The following is a 22,972-nucleotide window of genomic DNA, read 5'->3' on the forward strand; positions in this document are numbered from 1 at the left end:
ATTATTCAGTTTTAGAAGGGCTAAATCCTTTTCTTATTTTCATATAGAATCTCTTAAATAGACTCCCTTTTTTTCTGTCCTTTTTAAAATTTTATTTATAAAAAAGAAACACTGACAATACCATAGGATAAGAGGGGTACAGCTCCACACAATTCCCACCACCAGAACTCCGTATCCCAACCCCACCCCCCCACCCCCGAAAGCTTTCCTATTCTTTGACACTCTGGGAGTATGGACCCAAGGTCATTGTGGGATGCAAAAGGTACAAGGTCTGGCATCTGTAATTGCTTCCCCACTGAATGTGGATGTTGACAGGTCAACTCCCAGCCTGTCTCTCTCTTTTCCTAGTGGGGAGTGATTCTGGGGAATCAGAGCTCCAGGACACATTGGTGAGGTTGTCTGTCCAGGGAAGTCTGGTTGGCATCATGCTAGCATCTGGAACCTGGTGGCTGAAAAGAGACATAACATAACAAAGCCAAACAAGTTGATGACTAAACATGAACATAAAGGCTGGATTAGTGCAGATAAAGAGTTGGGGCGGTGTCTCTTTTTTGTATATAGCTCGTAGGCATATTTTAGTTATATTCCAAAGGGCCTGTGGCTATACTAGTTTAGTTTTTCTTTCTTTTTTTTTCCTCTGAGCCTGAATTCTGATATGTAGGTGAATCTAAGTTATTGTCTGGGTAGATGATGTCATGGCTGGAAAAAGGACCATAAAGCTAGATCAGGAAAGAGAGTAGCTCCCAAATATGGGAAAGGTGTATATATATTGTTGACTGTAAACCCCACTGATTTTATCTGATCTGGAGCCCATATTCAGCTTAGGAGCCTATGTGACATCTGCATCCCTGTAGATCTGAGCTCACATTCTATGGTCATGGGTAGGAACGTTCCAAGCTGCCCCAATATCAGGACCCATCTTCTTCAGATATAGAGTAGATTATGTTGTCCATCCTCCCTTCAGAGGATGGAATATTCTCTACCGTTGTGGATCCAAGTTGAGGGCAAGGTCCTATGGGGAGGCACTCAAGCAAGAAATTCAAATTTTTCTGGAAACAAATGAAAAGGAAGACACAAGCTATCATATAGTAAACTAATCTTGCATTAGGTGGATTGTGTCATGTAGATAAATGTACCTTAGTTACAGACAAGATAGTTATACATTTTAAATGTGAAAATGCACATATAACCCCAGAAAAAATATCTAAAATAAGTTTAATGACTAGAAACTGGACTAAGGAGATAGTTTAATCTGCTAGAGCACCAACTTGCATGACTGAGTACCTATAGTTCACAAGTTTAATGATCTACTCCCCTTAAGCCAGAGCTGTGTAGTACTCTACACCCCATCATAGCTCCATTCTTTCTCATAACAAATGGATAAATAAATGATTTTAGATGAGAATGAGAGACTAAATAGACATATAAAGTATAATGGATAGAAGCTATAGTGTCATGCTATCAGATATGGATCAGAGAAGGAAAGCATGACAAGCAAATCCAGAGATAATGCTTAAGAATCAGATATACAGATACTATTTTAGAGACTAATTACTTCATTTCTGAATCAAAATCTTATCAGTGGACTTGCACATAGATCCTCGAATCTGGAACATGCTGGTAGCATTCTAAAGAAGACATATGAAGACAAATCTGAGATGAGAACTCCAACATAGCTTGACAACAACATTGAGTATGTGTCTTCTTTCAGAAACTATGGTGCTTTTTTTTCTTTTTTTTTTTTTTTCCAGTTTTTCTGCTTGAGAAACTGCAGGAAAAAAATGTATAGGGTATGTAGATCTAAGTAAATATGACTCAAAATTGATGATTTCTGTTGAAATTTGTTAAGGCCTTATTAGGCTTACAAATGCCCAAGTAAATTTATAAGGAAAGGAATAGTTTCCTTCAGATATTGTCACCATTTTGAAGAAGTAGAAATATTTGTCCTTGATTAATCAAAAACTTTTGAGGTGATTTCTCATGATTTGGTTAAGGTTTCAAACACTGATAAAGGTATATACAGGTAATAGTTGAGGCACATTTTTTATTATTACTGGTTTACTATTAGCTTACAACATTAAAGATTTCACGGATATACTTTAACTACAAGATGTATATGTGTGTACAACTCACCGTTAAAGTTCCTTTTCCTCCTCCATCTGATGTACTTAAATTATTTTGCATTGTTATATGAGTAAATAACAAAAAGAACTTTATAATATATAATATCATTCCAACCATCATTGTATTGACTTGATTCCCCATGAGTTTATGAGCACCTATATTTAATACATCCTATTTTTCTAAAGTGTAAGAGACCTTTGAGTTACTATTGCTATATTTATCCCATTTTATTACATTTATCAGATTTTCTTCTTCTATGCCAATTCCCAAAAACTGTCTTATATGTTAGATTCCAAAAATATGTTGGTAAACACCATTAATTTAGTCTCACTAAACTGAACACATACTGTCATCTTATGATAAGTATACTGGCTATTGAAAGAGAAGTTCTTATATCACTTTATTGATCAGTTGAATCAATACTGAAGTCAAATAAAGAACTCAAATGACATCAACTTGAACATTATTAAATATTTAAATACATTTACTCCTGCTATGCCAATGTACGGATTTGGGTTTTTAATATGGTAAATACCAAAATTAATATTATTCTTATTATTTGTTTAACTTTGTAATCTTTTTATTATTGTAGTTGACTGACTTTACATGGATTGTTTAGGGCCTGTCTCTGTGTGTATTGTTTTGTAAGTCAGCTGTTTAATTTCTTAAATGAAGACGTAATACAAGTAGAACATGAGCTGGCATTTTTCTATGTGTATTTAATAAAAGGCATATTTTTATTAGTAAGAATACATTTCATAATTAACATTCTGAAGCACTTTACCCCAAAATTTAAAAAGTCAGAAGCATTTGCTACTTGTAAACAAGCAATATTTACAAATTATCCACATATTCACAGCTTAATGTCTGGAATACATGGACTAGGAAATAGAGGTCTCTGACTTAGCAACTTACTGCTAGTAATAAATATAACATTTTTAAATTTAGGACTATATATTTAAGAGGTTAAAAAAAACTAAGAACTTTCACTTGAGTTTTGTATAATGTATAAGCTTTTGTGCTATTCCAGAAAGGTGACAAGACAAAGACAAAAACCAAAAACACAGAAATGATTATTTTCCATCTAAGTCAAATATGAGTAATTTTAATTAGTGTGTCAAATATAAATACAACTATATTGCTGCACACAAATAATCAAATTAAGTTATACAAAGCCCTGATTGCCAAAGGAAAGTGGATAATTTAAGATGTAGAAAAATGACAATAAGAAATAAGCAGATGTGAGGTATTGTTAAGACACTTAAGACAGAAGGGAGTCAGGAAGTAGGCAGATTGTTAAGCACACATGGTCCCTGCAAAGCGCAAGGACCCCGGTAAGAATCCTGGTTGGAGCCCCCGGCTCCCTACCTGCAGGGGAGTCACTTCACAGGTGGTGAAACAGGACCAGGACGGCAAATGTCTTTCTCTCCCCCTCTCTGTCTTCCCTTCCTCTCTCCATTTCTCTCTGTCCTAACAATGACGACATCAATAACAACAACAATAATAACTACAACCATAAAAAAACAAGGACAACAAAAGGGAACATAAATAAATAAATACTTTTTAAAATAAAAATTAAAAAAAAAACAACAAACAGAAATGCTGTATTCGATTTTTGGAAATTTGAAGAGTATGAGACTAAATCTACTGCCAAGAAAGTTAGGATGTATTTAATATAGGTGCTCATAAACTCATGGGGACTCAAGTCAATACAATGATGGTTGGAATGTTATTATATACAATGCAAAATAATTTAAGTACATCAGGACACTTCAGAAACCCATAGTCTTCTCTCTCCCTTTTTTAAGCAGGAATCACCATGTGCCTTTTGGCATGCTTTTTTTTTTTTTCTTCTTAAATCGAAAGGGCAAAAGAAAATGCCAGTACACATGTTATGAGATTAATCGCAATTGAGTTGAGTTGATAACAAAAAAAAGTATAGAAGAAAAGAGTGTGAAAGGTCAGATGTTGCTTTTAATTTTCAGATTTACTTTTTGGGGAAAAATCATATGAAGATAAGGTTTAAAAAGACGGGGAAAGGATAATAATTTGACTTAAACCAACGGTGAAAGCAGGTATTACAGTATTCCTTCTACAAAGTCAGCTCTATTGAGTCAGTGAAGTGGCTACTAGATCTTTGAACATGTAAGTGAACTTCTGCAAATCTGACACATGGCTGCTTCTGTAGGTGTCCAGGTCAGTGATGAGGACAGGAGGAACGATGAGTCTCAGAGTCAGCCTTGTAGGATAAGTGAAGAGGGTTGGTAAAATAGCTCACCTGAATAGTGTACTTCTTTGCCATGTGTGGAATCTAGGTTTGAGCCCAGCACCCATCACAGAAGAAAGCTTTAGCCCTATGATTTCTTTCACTTTTTCCATCTACCTCTCTTCCTCTCTGTATCTATCTTAAAAAGTTCGTGACACTCCTGCCAAAAATGCACAGAAATCCAACCAGAATGGGAAAGATTCGAAGCCTTCAACACCAAGATCAAAAGGTCAAGAGACCTTCAAAAAACAAGAAAAAACTCCAAAAACACCAAAAGGACCTAGTTCTGTAGAAGACATTAAAGCAAAAATGCAAGCCACTATAGAAAAAGGCGGCTCTCTTCCCAAAGTAGAAGCCAAGTTCATCAATTATGTGAAGAACTGCTTCCGAATGACTGACCAGGAGGCTATTCAAGACCTCTGGCAGTGGAGGAAGTCTCTTTAAGAAAACAGTTGAAACCATTTGTTAAAAAAGTTTTCTGTCTTATTTCATTTCTGTAACAATTGCTATCTGGCTGTCCTTTTTATAATGCAGAGTGAGAACGTTCCCTGCCGTGTCTGATAAATGTTGTCCAGGTTCCATGGCCAAGAATGTGTTGTCCAAAATGCCTGTGTAGTTTTTAACGATGGGACTCCACCCTTTGCTTGGTTCTTCTAAGTATGTGTGGAATGTTATGATGGGACACAGTAGTATTGGTGGTCAGACAGATAGAAGTGGTGAGGAGACAAAAATATACATGTGAAATAAACTCAGTATTTTAATAAAAATAATAATAATAAAAAAATGCAAAATTAAAAAAAATGTAAGAGAATAGTGAAAATCGGGGACGTGTACTAAGACAAAGTCAGTTATTTGTTTATTTTAATAAATAAATAAAATTTAAAAGAGGAGTTTGGGTGGTGACATGGTTCAGTGCATATGTTACAACGTGCAAGGACCTAGGTTCAAGCCCCCAGTCCCTACCTGTAGGGGGAAAGCTTTGTAAGTGGTGAAGCAGTGTTGCAGCTGTCTGTCTTCCTTTCTATCATGCCCTTCTTTGGTTGTGTCTATCCTGTAAATAAATAAATATAATAATAAAATATATAAATATTCATAGTTACATCTAAATAAATCTTTTTATATGCCACTAGTTATATGAAAACTAGTTTCAGTTCCTTCCGGAGGAGGAACTTCTTAAAAATATGTAACCTAATGATGAAACAGGTGTTCATGAGCTATATTTATTTATAGACAGCACATTTATTGCTTCATTTTACCACTTTCATGTCTTAAGCCTTAAAAAAAATCACATGACTTTTCCTTTTAATAGAATTTACTCAATTGCCTGGAGTCACACACTAAGCTATGTTCTTTCTTTTCACAGGAAACCTCTAGCTGATCTTAAAGGCCACAAGGGCAACATGTAGATATTTCTTTTGAAGCATTAAAGTGAAGGAAAAAAATGTAGTTTCCAGCAAGTAATAGATATAAACAAAATGAGGACCCCAGAAGTGAGTTCTAGCAATCATGTTCCTGCTGAAAACCCATAAAGCTAAGTGTCTTTCAAGCCATGTAATATCCTTTCTAAATCTTCTAGAGCACGCATATCATTCTACCATTTGGCAATCTTTAAACCAGATGAGGATCAGTGTTTGAAGTATGGTCCATCATACTTTCTTATTACAGAAGCATTGGGTAACAAATGTCTCTGCAACAGATTTAAAGAGAATCCATTATGCAAATGTAATAATACCCACATAAAGTTCTTGATGTTACAGTTTAGCATCATGTATCAGGCCAACTTTAAGAATTTCCCAAAATAAGTTTGTTCAAACAAGAGAAAGCATAAAATAGATGTAGCCATTGTGATAAAATGGACCAAGGATACTGAAATATCTCTTTGAAAAAAATTTTCGCAGAGTATGATTAAGGCAGTTTTCCTTTTTTTTTTTTTTTTTTTTTTTTAATGGAAAGACTTTTTTTTTCTTGCCTACTTTTCTGATCACTTATTCTTTCTAAAATATCTTCCTGTGGATCACATGGATGTGAATATAACCATCTATATAAAGGATACACTTATGCATGTAGATACACAGACAAAAATATTTCTTAGATCCTACTTTCCTCTAGCTGGTTAAAAAACCAACACTTCTTTTGTTGTGACATTTTAGAATGGATATATTAAGCTGAACTATTATTTTTATCACATGATATTATCATTTAGTATATTCAGTAATTTTATAGAGAAAATAAGGATAAAGCAGATAAACATAATTGTCAGTTTCTACAGTTGGCATTGAAAAAAAATAACCTGCTGTCAGACATGAGAGTATCTGTTTCTGATTCATCTCTGCAGATGGCAGTTGGCAACCTTGTAATGGCCTTCAAACTGCTCATTGCATAATTCCAGAAAGATCCCAAATGTCTACAACATTCTGGAAATAACCCAGTACTCTAACATCAGTAGCTTTTAAAAAGCAGCATCTGCCTTGCTTCTCTCAGTACAAATATTGTGTCTTTGTCTTTTTTTTTTTTTTCCTTTTTTTAACATTACTCATAATCACACTACAGAACTCCTAGACTTTTCCTCAGATCTGGAATCTAATATCCTCTACACATTGCCTTTTCTGTTCCATCTGTCACTCCTCTTGAGCTCCTGAAACTTTCTACTCTGCCTGCAACAACTATTAAACTTCTCTAAATTAGTAAGTAACCTCTTTTGTGAAAGTTTCCCCGCACTCTAAGGAAAAATGGACCACTTAATTCAGCTAACACAAACAATGATTGTTTTATCACCCATGCTTTGGGGACCACTGGGCTTGAAAATGAGCTTTATGTTTTCAAATCTGTGCCTTCTGTCATGAAATCATGTCACAATCTTTAAGTAGTTACTGGTAGTCATAGAATTCCTACGCTATTCAGGTGACTGCTCCCATTAGTATTCGAAACTTCCTTCTTGGTGATTTCTGTATCCATGTACATAATCCAACTAAAGCCGTACAGTCAGTACCATAATTTATTCTCTTCCAGTGACCTTCTTCTACCACTCTCCTCCATCGTATTTAATTTTAGCCCCTCTGATCTCATTTTTCATCCTATGACACAATTACATACAGGCAACAGACATGCTTACACATTACAGATTTGGACTTCCTCCTACTACTTCTGACTACATATCGCCCTGCAGATCTTCTTAAGACTTGTTGCTTCAACCTCTATAAATTTTAATTCATTTGTCATCTTCTCAGTGAGTCAGTCTTTTTCCAATTTAAAACTGAAAATTGTACTTGTCCCTGCATCCCTTATCTCCCTTTCTTGATTTATGTCTTATATAATAATTCACACCATCTGAAAAATACTATATATTTTGGTTATTTTGGACATTTGTGTTAGCCTCAGTCTGACACTTTAAATATAGATTTTAGTAGGGGAAAGGCTGAAAGGGAGTAACTCTCCTTGCCTCCTCTAAAGTCAGATCTACAATAGAATTGGGATAAATCTATACCAGAAACAGCCTGAGTTCTACTTATTTACAATGAGAACTCTCATTGTAAAGGGCATGGAAAGACCATCCAGGAGCAGAAGAGGTGTACTACAACTTGGTAAGAGTAAGACCCTAGAGCAGGATCAGCAGGGTCTCTCTACTTCTTCCCTTTCAGTTTGTCTCTGTACAAAAGTGACTAAATTCAGTAAATACACAAAAATAAATAATGTTTAAGAATACCACCCTTTCAAAGGTAAAATAGAAAATAACACTTAACTAGGTGTGATCTACTGAAGTAGAATAAAGGTTTCTGAAGGAGTGAGGTGGGAAAGCTACAAAGGCAGGTGGGGACTGAATGTCTTATGGTACAGGAATTAGGCAAGTTGGACCATGTGGTTGGTGTGCTGGGGAGGTAAGATATTACATACCTGTGATAAGAGCAGTTTTTTAAATCACCATTTCTTCAATAGAATAATCTATATATTTTAAATCACAAATTGTCTGCTCCTATTGGTTGACATAGTTTGAATGGGAGAAACTACATTTCAAAGCAAAACCTGTGTTATTGGAATCTTGTAATTCAGTATATCATATTATCAAATGTACATAATCTTGTCAGTTAAGTAGAAATTTGGCCTTTTTGTGAAACAGGTGAGGTAAGACTCAAAAAGTGTGAAGTCTGAGGGATATATGTGTGTGTATACACATACATATTATTTTTTTACGGAGTAGTTTGACAATTAATACTTCTTTTTTTAAAAGTGATTTTTTAAAAATATTTTTTAATTTTATTTATTTTATTGGTTAGTACAGAGAGAAATTGAGAGGGAAAGAGGAGGGAGAGAGAGATAGAGAAAGAAACTGAGACCGTAGCACCAATGCTTTATTCAGTGTGGTGGAGATCAGGCTCAAACCTGGGTTGTACACATGGCAAAGGAGCACACTGTCCAAGTGAGCTATTTTTCTGGTCCCTATGGTTACTATTCCTACATAGAAGAGAAGTAGTGAATAAAACATATAAAATAACATTAGACTAAAATATGTCTTGGGACTATACTAATCAAACTATTTTTTTTTTAATTTACAAATAATTGAACTGTGGATTCTAAATTTCAGATTCTGAAATAAAAGAGCTAGAGGACTACCAAAAAATTACTGTCATAAAGCAATATTCTTAGCATTATTTAACAAACCAAGTCATTATGATAATACCCTCTGGGTAAATCATTAAGAAGTAAGCAACAAGAGTAGTGTGAGAAATGGGAAGAAAACTGGTATTGCAGAAATTAGTGAAATATATAAGCATATTCTTTAAAAAATAATGTTATTTCCGGGCAGGGTGGTGGCTACCTGGCTGAGCGCACGTGTTACAATGCGCAGGGACCAGGGTTTGAGCCCCCATCCCCCGCCCCCACCTATAGGGGGAAAGCTTTACCAGTGGTGAAGCAGGGCAGCAGGTGTCTCTGTCTCTCTACCTCTCTATCACCTTCCCTTCCTCTTGATTTCTGGTTGTCTCTATCCAATAAATAAAGAAATTTAAAAAGTAAAAAATGATGTTTTTTTTTTATTTCTTTAGGATAGAGACAGAAATTGAGAGGGCAGAGGGAGACAGAGGTGGAGAGAGAGAGAGAGACAGAGGCCTGTAGCACTATTCCATTGCTCATGAAGCTTTCCTCTACAGTTGGGGACCAGAGGTTTGAACCCAGGTCCTTGCACATTCTGATATGTGCACTCTACTAGGTGCATCACTACCCATTCATATATATTTCTTTTAATATTTATTTTGTGCACCATCATTATTGTTGGGGCTCAGTGCTTGTATAATAATTTCACAGCTCTTGGAAGTCATTATTTTTTCTTTCTTCCTAATAGAGAGAGAGAAAAAGACATAGAGACAGAGACAGGTAAAGTGAAAGAGACAGATGGGGGGTCGGGTGGTAGTGCAGCAGATTAAGCACACGTGGTCTTTGCAAAGCGCAAGGACCAGCATAAGGATCTCAGTCTTCCCACCCCATGCCGCTGCTCCTCACCTGCAGGAGAGTCACTTCACAGATGGTGAAGCAGGTCTTCAAGTGTCTATCTTTCTCTCCCCCTCTCTGTCTTCCCCTCCTTCCTCTCTGTCTTATCCAAGAACGACAACGTCAGTAATAACAACAGTAACTACAACAACAATAAAAAATGGCAACAAAAGGGAAAATAAATAAAATTTATTAAAAAAAAGAGGAGACAGATAAATAAGGAAAGAGTGAGAGAGGAGGAAAAGAAAAAGAGACATCTACAGCACTACTCTACCACTCTGAAGCTCTCACTCTGCAGTTGGGAGCAAGGGGCTTGAACCAGAGTCTTTTACACGCTGATCTGTGTACTCTATCAGATGCCCCACTGCCTGGATACTAAATACATTTTAATGAATGAATGCATGCAAAAATTAAGGCTCAAAGGTACTAAAATGGATTATTGTTATTGAGATATAATGACATATGATATCTATTCATATCCTAGTAGGCATCTAATATTTAGTAAGTCCTTTCATCACACAAACATAATTTTAAAAAGAGAATTTTGGAGACATAAACAAATTCTGTTAATATGACCTCACGGGAACTACTTAATGTGCTGGCACTTTGTCTCTCCCTCTTGATAATGGGGATAATTGCACTATACTTGCTACTTAAGTAGCATATTGAGTTCCTGTTGCTAAATGACATAGATTCATAGTCTAAGATATGTCCTCTGTGCACACAATGTCATTATTGCCAATTTAATGATTTTTATAGTTTCATAAAGAGTATCTTTGTGGCCACTTTGAAGATTTATAAGGTTTGTTTTCATTTGGAAATGCTTGTCTGAGAATTAGTGTGAATGGAGTAGGAGAGCCAAGGGTTTGTTAGACATTTAAGGACAGCACTGTAAATGGTAATTACAAATTTGACATTTTTTTCCCTGTGAAATATAACCTTTCATTTACATCTCATTTCTAGCTTTGATATATGGCTTTTCTGTAATAGAGAGTGTGTTTAACACCACCTGTTAGAAATATATATATTAAATATATTAAGCTCATGAAAGAAACAGTATGAGTTCAAAGTTAAATGATATGGTGTTCTATGCAATGTACATGGAAGAATAATACATCTTTATTGTACCTCCTATTGTACACTGAACCTAGTAATAGAGTAACTAGTGAAGAGTATGGGCTAACAAATGGAGTAGACTGAAATTGCCAGAAATTACCTTCTATTAATTCTTACTTGTCCATTTAGAAGAAACAATATTTTAGCATAAATTGTCAGAGAATATTTATCTAAATCTAATGATTATAGTTTTTAAAAGCACAATCACCCCTTTAGAATTTATAATATGATTACAAAAGTTAGCTTGAGGAAATTGATTCTGTACCATGGAAAGTGAATTGTACTTTGAGTTTGTATGTGGGATTTAATTGGGTGGGGAGTATAAAACATTCCTTATACTTTCTTGGACTATAAATTGCTTACTATGTCAACAGATCTCCCTCAAAGTTAAGAAATTATTAAATCATAGTCTTTCTATTGTTTTAAGCACTACTAAGTCAACCTAAACATGATGGAATTTTTTCATCACTTTGACTAGCAAATACATTATGAGCCTCACAAATTTATTGGACAAGAAAACTATACACTTGAGTTTTTAGGAAAATACAACTGAGACGTTGACCTACAGGCACATTTTAAAACTAGGATATATATTGTTTTTAGGAAATGACTGTATATAAAATATAGAGAAGCATATTTCAAATTTAAGTTGATGATAATTAACTAGTAATCAGTTTCATAAATTCTGCCCACAACTGTTACTAAAATTTTTAAATTATATTCCTGAGAACATTGCAAAGAACTGGTTTTCTTTTTTTAGTATTTTCTGTCTTCTTTTCTTTCTTCAGATAAAGGCAGAGAGAAACTGAGATGGAATAGGGGAGACAGAGAAGAGAGAAAGGGCACTGCTTCACAGCTCAAGAAGCTTCCCTCAGCATGTGGGGACTGAAGGGCTAAACCTAGGTCCTTGTGCATTGCATTGTAACACATGCACTTTGACACATGTATTACCACCAAGTCCCAGAACATGTCTACTAATACAATAATTTACTATGGAGCCCTGACATGTTTTTATTTTTGCTCTTTTCTTTCCCTGGAAGATCATTCAACTTATCCTTATCTGTCAAATCTCACCTATCTTCCCAACAGTCAATAACTTTTCAAAAAAAAAAAAAATGACAGAGGAAGAATAGTAGACAAAATCTCTGTCCCTAATATTGTTGAAGTTTTTAAGGGGTGGGGATTATAAGAAAGCACTCAATGACACAGAAATGATTTTTTTTTCATTGTTACTACACACTTCGTAAATCTGCAAAAAGAATTAGCATTATTGAAATAAATAAATACAAAAATTATATCTCCAAAATTTAAAGACAGATATTTTGATGGAAAACACTGGAGATATCTGCTTTCTCTAACAGAAATTACTTTTGCTTCTTATTTTTAGGCTATGGCACATGTGAGCTAACAAAACATGGGAAAGTCTGTGGGTAGCTGATCTACTTTCTTCTCAGTAAGAGATCCAAATCACCCAAGCATCAGTAACTTTTTTCCTAAGTCGAAACAAAAGTGTTCTGAAACTGAGGTATAGATTGCTCTACAGAGGTACAGAGAAAAGCACCCCCCACCTTGGGTAAATTTTATCTTCAAGAATCAACAACTTTTAGAGAAAAAATATGTATCTATAATCAGTAACACCTGCAAGTACCAGGTATTATTACTGAATAAATTTATTTCTAAGATATCTCAAATAATTTTTTTAGAAAAGTTTCTAATCATGGATAAAAATCTCAGTGAGAAAAAAAGATGTTTGAGATTTATTAATTTATTTTGGATAGAGACAAAAAGAAATTGAGAGGGAGAAGGGAGAGGTCAAGTGAAAAAGAAACACCTATAGCAATTCTTTACCCTTTGTGAAGCCCCCCCACACACACACACACACTGCATGTGGGCCCCTGGAGCTTTACCCTGAGTCCTTGTGCATAGACAAGTGTATGTACCTGCTGTGCAATCATCTGGCCACTGAAATTGAGATTTTAATGTCTCTCCAATATGTGAGTATAATAACTCTGCATAGTGGTTATTTAGATCAGAAGTTAAATCACACACACATATATATGTGTATATATATATATGAACTCAACATTGATTTTTAACTTTTTTTTAAATATTTATTTTATTTATTTATTCCCTTTTGTTGCCCTTGTTGTTTTATTGTTGTAGTTATTATTGTTGTTGTCGTTGTTGGATAGGACAGAGAGAAATGGAGAGAGGAGGGGAAGACAGAGAGGAGGAGAGAGAGATAGACACCTGCAGACCTGCTTCACCGCTTGTGAAGTGACTCCCCTGCAGGTTGGGAGTCGGGGTTCGAACCGGGATCCTTATGCCGGTCCTTGTGCTTTGCGCCACCTGCGCTTAACCCGCTGTGCTACAGCCCGACTCCCCGATTTTTAACTTTTTTACCTCACAAAATATATAATTCACACAGACTTTTCACCATTATAATCTCAGAAATTAATTGGAGAAAACGTGAATTATAGACTCGACTACTAAAACCCAAGAATACTGAGATCCCCTGAGAAAGTTCTCTGAATTTATCTTGGGAGTGAAGTAATACAGTTAGTTTCAGATAGCTGTTAAGGAATGGATTAGGGCAGAGGTATATAAGCAAATATCTCTGATTTAACCATCTCCTCTATTAAATGAGGAGTTCTCAGATGCTGTGTTCTTTAACTCAGAGAGTCCTGCATACTAGCAAGGTGACTTAGAAAATACACTAAGAAGATACAGTAGAACTTCAAAATGCCTGTCCTTATCAATGAGAAGCTCTGTTGTGGGATGTACATCATTGGTAATATACTAGATGGAGAATGACTATAAAACTGAAATGTTTGGTATGTAAGAAATAAAAAAGAAGGAAGAAAATAAGGAAGGAAGGAAAGAAGGGAGGAAGGAAGGAAGGAAGGAAGGAAGGAAGGAAGGAAGGAAGGAAATTAACTGGATAACACACAAGGACCAAAACATAAAATTTACATCTTAACAGAGCAAAATGCACTTGAAAAGTTTAGAATTTAGTGGTACAAACTATAACAAAAGACTGAGAACCAGGGGGACAGGTGGTACTGCACCTGAATGAGCACAGGCTACAATACACAAGGACCCCAGGGTTCAAGCCTCCTGGTGTGTGTCTGTCTGTCTCTCTCCCTATATCCCCCTCCCCTCTCAAGTTCTTACTGTCTCTATCCACCAAATAAATAAAGATAATAAAAAAAATTGAAAAGTCTGAGAACCAATTAAGAAATACAGAATATTTCCTCTTTCCTAATGTTTTAGTGCTACATTAAAAAGGGCTATTTAGAGTAACTCCTTTTAGCCAATGTGTCATGCTAACAGATTTTTTTAAAAATAGAAGATATTCAAAACAGATAAAAAACAAAAGCAAACCACCATTTGTAGAGTACATATAAGAATAGATATCAGAAATTGAAAAGATACTGGATTATCAATTTGAAGATGAAAAAAGAACCCTAAATATATTTTGCTAAGGGCTCTGGTGGATAAAAAAGTCAGGGGAAAAGAAAATATGAACAATATAAGCAAAGATATGGAAATTCTAAGAATAAATAAATAAAGGTAATATTGGAGATTAAAAACCCACTGTGACAGATATGCAGAGGATTTTGATGAGTTTATACGTAGACTGAGCACACTAATGAAATATTTGAGTATGAGCATGTCTAAGTAGAAACTTCCAAATTTAAAAAGCAAAGAAAAAGAAACACTCGGAAAAAAATAAAACAGTATACTAAAGAGTTGTAGGGGAGCTACTAAAATGTATAATGTACACATGATATAAATATTATCAAAAGACATAACTGAAACACAAGAGACTTAGAACGTCTCCCAAACTAATATGAAACATCAAACCCAGGAACAAAAAATCTCATAGGACATCAGACATAATAAATGACACACACACACACACACATACACACAAACACACACACATCTATAGAGGACCAAGTCAAAGAGTATAGTACTTAAAGTCTTGAAGGCAAAATAAAGAGCATTATTGCCCCGGCCTGCGGGGTTATCGACGGAAACCTAGGGTAGGGGGCAAGAGAATGGAGGGGACAAGAGACAGGTTTCTGATCAAGCTCTGAAAATTTTATTTTACAGCCGCATTTTAAGCACACACCATGAGGAAGTTCTGCTAAGGTAGTGGGGGGAGGGAGGTGGGTGAACAACTTTCCAAACAGCTAGATGGTAATTGCAGTTCCAATGATCAGAATGTCCGTTCACCGGTTATGTGAGAGACTTAGCTAAGGTTTTGGCTCCCGGCATGTCCTCCCTTTTTACAATTTAAGTGAGGCGGCAATTGAGGGTAAAAGCTAGGAATCTTATCAAGAGATAAGCAGGCATTAACCAGAGGGGTGAAGTATTGACCTGATTTCTCCCGCAGGGTAAATATAGAACTGATCTTCCCGCATCTTATACGGCTCTTGGTGTCTTTTTCGGGAGGGGAGGAAGAGCCACTATTTCTAAGGTGAGGAAAACTCATGGCGAAGAGTTTTGATGACTGACACCAACCTCCATGCAAATCAGGTTTGCTTCACGGGGGACTCAGAGGTGGACCTGAGTGCTTAGCCCTGCACCCCTTACCGGTGCCCACGCCATGCCAAGGCTGGCGTGCATAAATCTGAGTTTTATGCAGCTCCTAAAAGAGGTGTGTCACCCTCAGGTTCAGCCAAGCCTCTGTCAGCCAAATCAAGTCTGTGGTAACATATTTGTAAGGGTTTCGATGCCAAGGAGTCAATTTGTTGTTTTATAAGGCCAATAATCTTATTAAAAATAAAGGGTCCCAAGGTAATCATTAACAAAAGACTAATCAGGGGTCCCATAAGGGGCATCAAAATGTCCTAGCACGCCACCAGCAAGTCTAAGGGAAGCAGTCAGTGGATGTGATGTCCAGGGGAAGAAACAGCACGTCTGGTCCTCCGGTGGGTCAGCGCCAGCTGATGAAATTCTTCTTCTTCATAGAAGGTCAGCTGTGGAACAAGCAAAACTAGGAGGCAAGGACCAGGTAGAGAAGAATTGACATGAAAATATAGGGTGGTGTTGTACCAAAACACAGAGGAGGTGCATACACATTAGATAAGGTTCCTTGAACATGAGGAATATTTTGAGAAAAGTGAGCAGTCAATAAACATGTAAGGATGAAGTCAGCAGTGGTAGGTCAGCAGAAAGAGAAGACTTGGATAGGCTGGTCAGGTTAGCTGGACTATATACTGCCATGGTGTCCTTTGTGGTAAGGACTTGCCAACAGGGACTGTGAATTTTGCAAGATCAATAATGTCATCCACCATAATAAAAGGAAAACAAACATGGACATCCAGTGTTGAAAAACAGAAGAAAAAGAATATGTCTCTATGGCTGGAAGAGTGGGTGGCTTTGTCAATGAGATATAATAAATGGACAATTCAAATTTTTGTAAATATTAAAAAGGCTTAGTGTAATTACTTCATTGACTCTTTAGCCAACTGAATATTGGGGGGTGCATTCCCCTTCTTTTTTTATTTATTTTTTGAGCTTTTAATGTTCTAAAGGAAACAAAAATACATGGATTGGATGTCTATTGAAGCAAAACAGAGCATATGACTCCTAAGGTTTTTGAGCTTTTTCTTGTTTGAGCTGTAGGCCCCATAAATTTAAAAAAGGTATCAACTGAGAAAAAAAAATGTTTTTGTTTACTAAACATGGGCAGGTGAATTACATCAATCTGCCAGAGAGCATTGGCTTTTATCAATGGGGATTAATCTTAAAAGTCTGAATAGCAGGATCTTAATTAAACAATGCAGGAGCCAGTAAAGTGCTCTCACTATGGCAGGTCAAGCGTTAAAATTTTAAGAGGCTTGTAAAAAAATTTTTAGGATATGAGTGACTTTAGGAGTCATCACACACCCATAAATAAAAAATTTAAAATGTTTAGTTTTAAATCTTACTATATGAGCAGTCACTTCTTCATGTGCAGATGTACCTATAATTATTTACTTAGGGAGAGAACTTGTACCAAGTTAATTGATGATCTAATGGTTAGAATTAGCTTCAGTTCTTTCATATGATTTTAGAAGGCTCTTTATTAAAATATACCAATATGTTATAGAAAGTCAATACCTAATGTGTTGACATGATAAAATGTTTACCATTTTTTAGCATTATTTTAAACTGATTAGACAGTTTAAGCACACTATTATAACTTTAGTTTACTAAGATCTTTACTCATCACAAAGCTATCATGAGTAAGCATAGATATAAAACTCTTAATAGATTTTGCTCTTTAGAACTCTAATATGGCAACTTAAAAGGCTAAAATAAGACCTCATAGCTTAATTGTTCAAAGTACTAATTTTGTTAAATCAGGATTTGCCAAAACAAATCTATCAGACAGAAGCACCATGTATTACCTTAATTTATCAAGAATAAACCTCTGACAGTGTCTTAAAACAAGCCAGATAATTTTTTGCTCTCTAAAAGAACTGATTAAAGTTTGACATGTAGAATATGTACTCTCAAAAGCCAATTATTTGATAATTTTTGTAGTTTCTCTAAATAGGGGAGTTATCTCAGTAACAACTTTATTAGAAGGAGTAAGTCACTGTAAAAGCAAAAGTAACTAACTCATGAGTAAGATTTAAAAATCTCTTAACAAGTTTTAAAATAAAAGTTTTAACCGGAACATTTTTGTCTATATCAGACATAAAACTCTCTTAACTTTTTACCTAGTCTCTCATGTTTTAATATCTAGAGTTCTTTTCCAGGGAAACCAGGGGCATACTTCTTGAATAAAATGTAAAAAGGTTAGCTAAAACATCTATACAGCTCTACATTAGGCTGCCCCATATTTTTTACATACCTTATTTAAATTAAACCTCATTTATCAGAGCAAAAGCCTCTGGCGTTAGATAATTAACATAACCATTGTGTTATCTTTTACTAACCCAAGCCAGTTTTGCCTGTTTAGTTGAGAAAGTATTTTAAAAACCTTTTTTTTTTTAAATTCACTTAAACAATTTTAAGTAAAATGTTAAACTTTGTTTGTTAGGATCTTTGCTTATCACAAAGCTATCACACCCTTAGGGCAGCTATGAACAAGGGTGGGTACACAACTTAATTGATATTTCACTTTGATTTGGATAGGTAATTTAGCAACTAATGAATACACACTTAATACGAGTAATTAGAGAAAAATTTTAAAAAGACAGATGTTAACAGGACAACTCACTTGGGAGGACACCTGTGTGCCCCAATACAACACACGGGAGTACTCAGCACTGGGGAGTTTTTGTGTTGTGGTCTCACTCTGTCTATGTAACTCTCTCTGAAAGAGCTAGTACACAGTAGTGTAGTCTCTGCAATGACAAAAGTAAAGAGATAGAGTTTAAATTAAAAAGAACTGTTTAAAGAGTTTAATTGGCTATATAAAATATGAAAGGCAGAGTATAGAAATCAAGAGCTCTTTTCAGCTCCATTACCACTCAGACTTGAATAAGCATGGAGCAAAGCTGTTGCCAGAACCCAGATTATCTCCTGTAAAGGGTCACTGATTCAGAGGTAACGAGCCAGGGTAATTGAGCAGGCAGGAATGGGGGAAGACACCCAAAATCTCACTGTTTTATTTCTCCCTTAATTATATATATTCCCTTTTGTAGCCCATGTTGGTTTTTATTGTTTTAGTTATTGTTGTTGTTGTCGTTGTTAGATAGGACAGAGAAAAATGGAGAGAGGAGGAGAAGACAGAGAGGGGGAGAGAAAGACAGACACCTGCAGACCTGCTTTACCGCCTATGAAGCAACTCCCCTGCAGGTGGGGAGGCAGGGGGTTGAACCAGGATCCTTACCAGTCCTTGTGCTTTGCACCATGTGTGCTTAACCCGCTGCGCTACAACCCGACTCCCTCTCCCTTAATTCTATCTAGGCTCTCCAAAGGTAACCTAAGCAGAAACCACAAGGAAGATGATACTGTTTTTTTTTGTTTGTTTGTTTTTTATAAACTATAGAGACAAACATTTCAGATTAAGGGATGTGTGGGCCAAAGAGAGATGGGATGTATTTATATGTATCACTCATAAGAGAATGTCATATCCCATGAATCTAAAACATTAAAAAAAAAAAAACCCTCTGATATATTTGTCAACTCTAGGGTTTTATTGCTTGTTCTTAACTTTTTGGCTCTTGTTTTTAGTAGCATCAGCAGAAATAGAAACTTTTGAGCTTGCCAAGATGCTTTTAGGGGAAAAATGTGACACCCCATCCCCATAGTGTATAGAATGCAAAAATTCAATCTATATTGTATAAGACTTAGAAAGAAATCATCTAATTACCGGTGCAATGAAAAAAAAAAGAGTAATCAAGCAAAGAGAGAATTCCTTAATAATCATGCTTGCTTGGCCCTATTTCTTTGTCTAGACTCCTAAAGTCTCTGAAATTTTAAATGACATATCATAAATTATTAGGACCATAAATAAATAGATGATAAGCAGATAGACAGATATAACATTCAAGATGTATATACTTATCAGGTTAAAATCACAAGGACTGTGTGGGTATAAAAATATGTCTTCTTATAATGCTCTGGGTTCTTCAAGATCAAACAATAAAAAGTCACGAAGCACTTTAATAAGATAAAACATGAAGGGTAATTTAACACCGTATGTACATTTTGTACATGGGAAGAGATTCTGAGAAAACTCATGACACATTGTATTAGAGACCAATGACTTAAAATAAAAGGGGGAAAATAGCTTCCAGGAGCAGTAGATTCCTAGTGCAGGCACCAAGCCCCAGCAATAATCCTGGAGACAAAAAAAAAAAAAAAAGAAGAAAGAAAAACCATGAGAAGACACCTAGTTGGTCACACAGTTTAGACAGACATGAGGACACCTGACTCACTTAACAATGAGTAAACAACAAAAGGTAAAATAAACCTATTTTTAAAAAAAGGTGAAATAGCTCCTTGGGATAGTGTACTGCCATGTCTCATGTACAAACCAGATTCCAGCCTGTTCCCACCACATTGAAGGCATGAGTGGCTATTTCACTTTTTCTTTTCTCTCTGTCACTATCAAAAAGTTGAATAAAGTAGATGAAAACTCCCCATGTAAAACACGCAGAAAGAATGAGAATGAGAAAGGACTCTTTTAGTTCTCTTAAGGAAATGAAAGATGAGGTATGAAGTCACAGACTTAGAAGACTAGTAGAGTTAGAACAATAATGAAAAGGAAATGATCAATAATGGAGTGAAACCTTTAGAAATTGACAGAAGACCTTTGTTTAGCAAAACAAAAAAATTATTTTTATTTAATTTTTTAAAATATTTATTTATTGGATAAAGACAGCCAGAAATCAAGAGGGGAGGGGGTGATAGAGAAGGAGAGAGACAGAGAGACACCTGAAGCACAGCTTCACCACTCGCAAAGCTTTCCCCCTGCAGGTGGAGATGGGCGCCAGAACCAGTGTCCTATTGTAATACATGCGCTCAGCCAGGTGCAACACCACCCAGCCCCCAACAAAAGGAATTTTAAAGACACAATTAAATAATTTTTAGCCACAGGCTGGCATTTCAGGAGGTAGAGTGTATGACTTGTACACTTAAAGCCTAGGCTCAATTTGGCACCACATATGCCAGTGATGTTTGAGTTTCTGCTTCTCTCTCTTATAAAATACTCAAATGAATCTTCTTTTTTCAAAAGATTTTATTTGAATCACAGTGTTCAGGGAGAGGTTTTTAAAAGGCAAATTAAAACAGCTCAGCAGTACTCGCAGACTTCACAAACCTATGGTCCCTGAGGCCTCAGAAGTTCACAATTCAATCCAAAGCTAAGCAGTACTCTGGTCTCTAATATAAATAAATACATTTTTAAACAAAAGAGAACTTTCTAGAATATATAAGAACTTATATTGAAGAACTAATTTACATATGTATTGAATATCTAGTATATTTTTCACATTGCAGAACAGAACCTAACAGGGATAATGAATAGCTAAAAGGAAAAAAAAAATGGCAGAAAAAGGAAAGAAAAGTTTCTATCCTCATACTACCTCCATTCTTCAAACACACACATATATGTATGTACACATATATGCACACATTTACATATATACAACATATACTGTATATGGGTATTGATTATACCTATATATTATATGTGCTATATATATATATATACATATTCATCCCAATCTATATGTCTTATCAAATAAGAAATTAAAAAACTAAGTCAAAGCTTGACAGAAGGCATCCTCACTACTTCATAGATGGGATGACTAAGTAAAAAATGTAATGGAGATGCATATATGAATCTAAAAAAGAATTGATGTTGCAGCCCAAAAAAATGGCTCAGTGGATAGACTGCAGGATTCATATTCTTAATACCAGGGTTCTTTATAGATGAACTCTAGTCTCTCTATTTTATAAAAAACAAACACATTATCCACATTTAAAAAAATGAGTAAGCAAAATAAGACATTATTTTGAACAGGAAGGAGATTGAGGAATATAGAAAGCCTAAAAAGGGGGGCCGGACAGTAGCATAGTGGGTAAGGGCACATTGCGCAAAGCGCACGGACTGGCCTAAGAATCTCAGTTCGAGCCCCCAGCTCCCTACCTGCAGAGGGGTCGCTTCAAAGAAGTGAAGCAGGTCTGCAGGTGTCTATTTTTCTCTCACCCTCTCTGTCTTCCCCATCTCTCTCCATTTCTATCTGTCCTATCCAGCAACAATTATGGCAATAACAACAACAAGGGCAACCAAAGGGGAAAAATAGCCTCCAGGAGCAGTGGATTTTCAGTGCAGGCACTGAGCCCTAGCAGTCACCCTGGAGACAAAAAAACAAACAAACAAAAATCCTAAAAAATAACAGCCATGTTTAGATCTGCTTAGAATATACTAAATATATATGTGAATATATACATATATATGTATATATATACATACATACATATACACATATAATATATATATATATTTGAAAGATATTTCACTAAATTTCTTTCACCACAAACTCATGGAGTGAGGGTTGTAGATCTGGACACTGATGTTGAGAGCTATGATTTGCCCAAGGTGCTGCAATTATAAAATAGATAGTTCAAAAACAGGTCAACCTGATCCCAACACCCATAGAGAACAAATTCTGAAAAACTAGTATTTTGGATTAATTATTATGACTGAGCAAAGTGATACAGTTAATCATACATTAAAAAATGTGCTTCCAAGTAAGAAAAAAATGTAAAATTGAGCAAGACTTTAATTTGAAATGAAGAGGTTACAAAGTACCAGGAAAAAAATTGAAAAAGCATAAAACATTGAGCTGTTGCAAGATAAGTCGCAATTATGAACTCCAAGGAAAAAGCATTTACATAGTACTTTCAAATTCATGAAAAATATGGTTATACAAAACTTATAAATTCTTTCTAGTTTAGGTTACCTTGGTGCAGTACCAAAGATAACAACAAAGTTTTTTAAGTATTATATTTTGGCTAATTATAAATCAGCTTTAAAGGGATCATATGCTACATTTCCTCATATGTCACTGGCTATTTCTTAATCATTATGGATCTAGTATGCTTAGGAGAGTCATCTCCTAGTGTTTGGGGTAGAAGACCAGCTACTAGTCTGTGACATAAGCAGTAGAGAAAAACAGCACGATGACTGTTGAGGGACAAGGAGTACCTGGAAGGTACAGTAGTACTGCCCAGCAAATAAAAGTGGTTTACAGGTGTGACTTAGAAATGTGGAGGTGGGTCTTGTTTGTCTGTTCCCTCTCTCTCTCTCTCTCTCTCTCTCTCTCTCTCTCTCTCTCCCTGGACCACACACTCCTATAGAATTTAGGATTTATTATTTTCATTTCATTACATCTTTAAAAGTAGCTGAACATTGGAGGACACAAATTTGAATCATGTAACACAATACTCATACTATTTTTTTTTTTGCAGGTTAAGTAATTTGGATATAAAATTAAACTATAATATAGACACTACAGCAGTAGATGA

At 35.5% G+C, this 22,972-nt stretch overlaps 1 protein-coding gene across 1 annotated transcript; it reads left to right on the top strand.

Annotated features, from left to right (window-relative positions):
- The first annotated feature begins 4,296 nt into the window (after window positions 1-4,296).
- Window positions 4,297-5,174, top strand: LOC107523102 (nucleophosmin-like). The gene is made up of 2 exons (XM_016192763.2): window positions 4,297-4,384; window positions 4,539-5,174. Exons 1-2 carry the CDS (start codon window positions 4,297-4,299, stop codon window positions 4,832-4,834), a joined length of 384 nt encoding a protein of 127 aa, XP_016048249.1. The 3' UTR covers window positions 4,835-5,174.
- The last annotated feature ends 17,798 nt before the right edge of the window (window positions 5,175-22,972 follow it).

This window comes from Erinaceus europaeus, chromosome 9 (assembly GCF_950295315.1).
Source record: "Erinaceus europaeus chromosome 9, mEriEur2.1, whole genome shotgun sequence".
NCBI lineage: Eukaryota > Metazoa > Chordata > Mammalia > Eulipotyphla > Erinaceidae > Erinaceus > Erinaceus europaeus.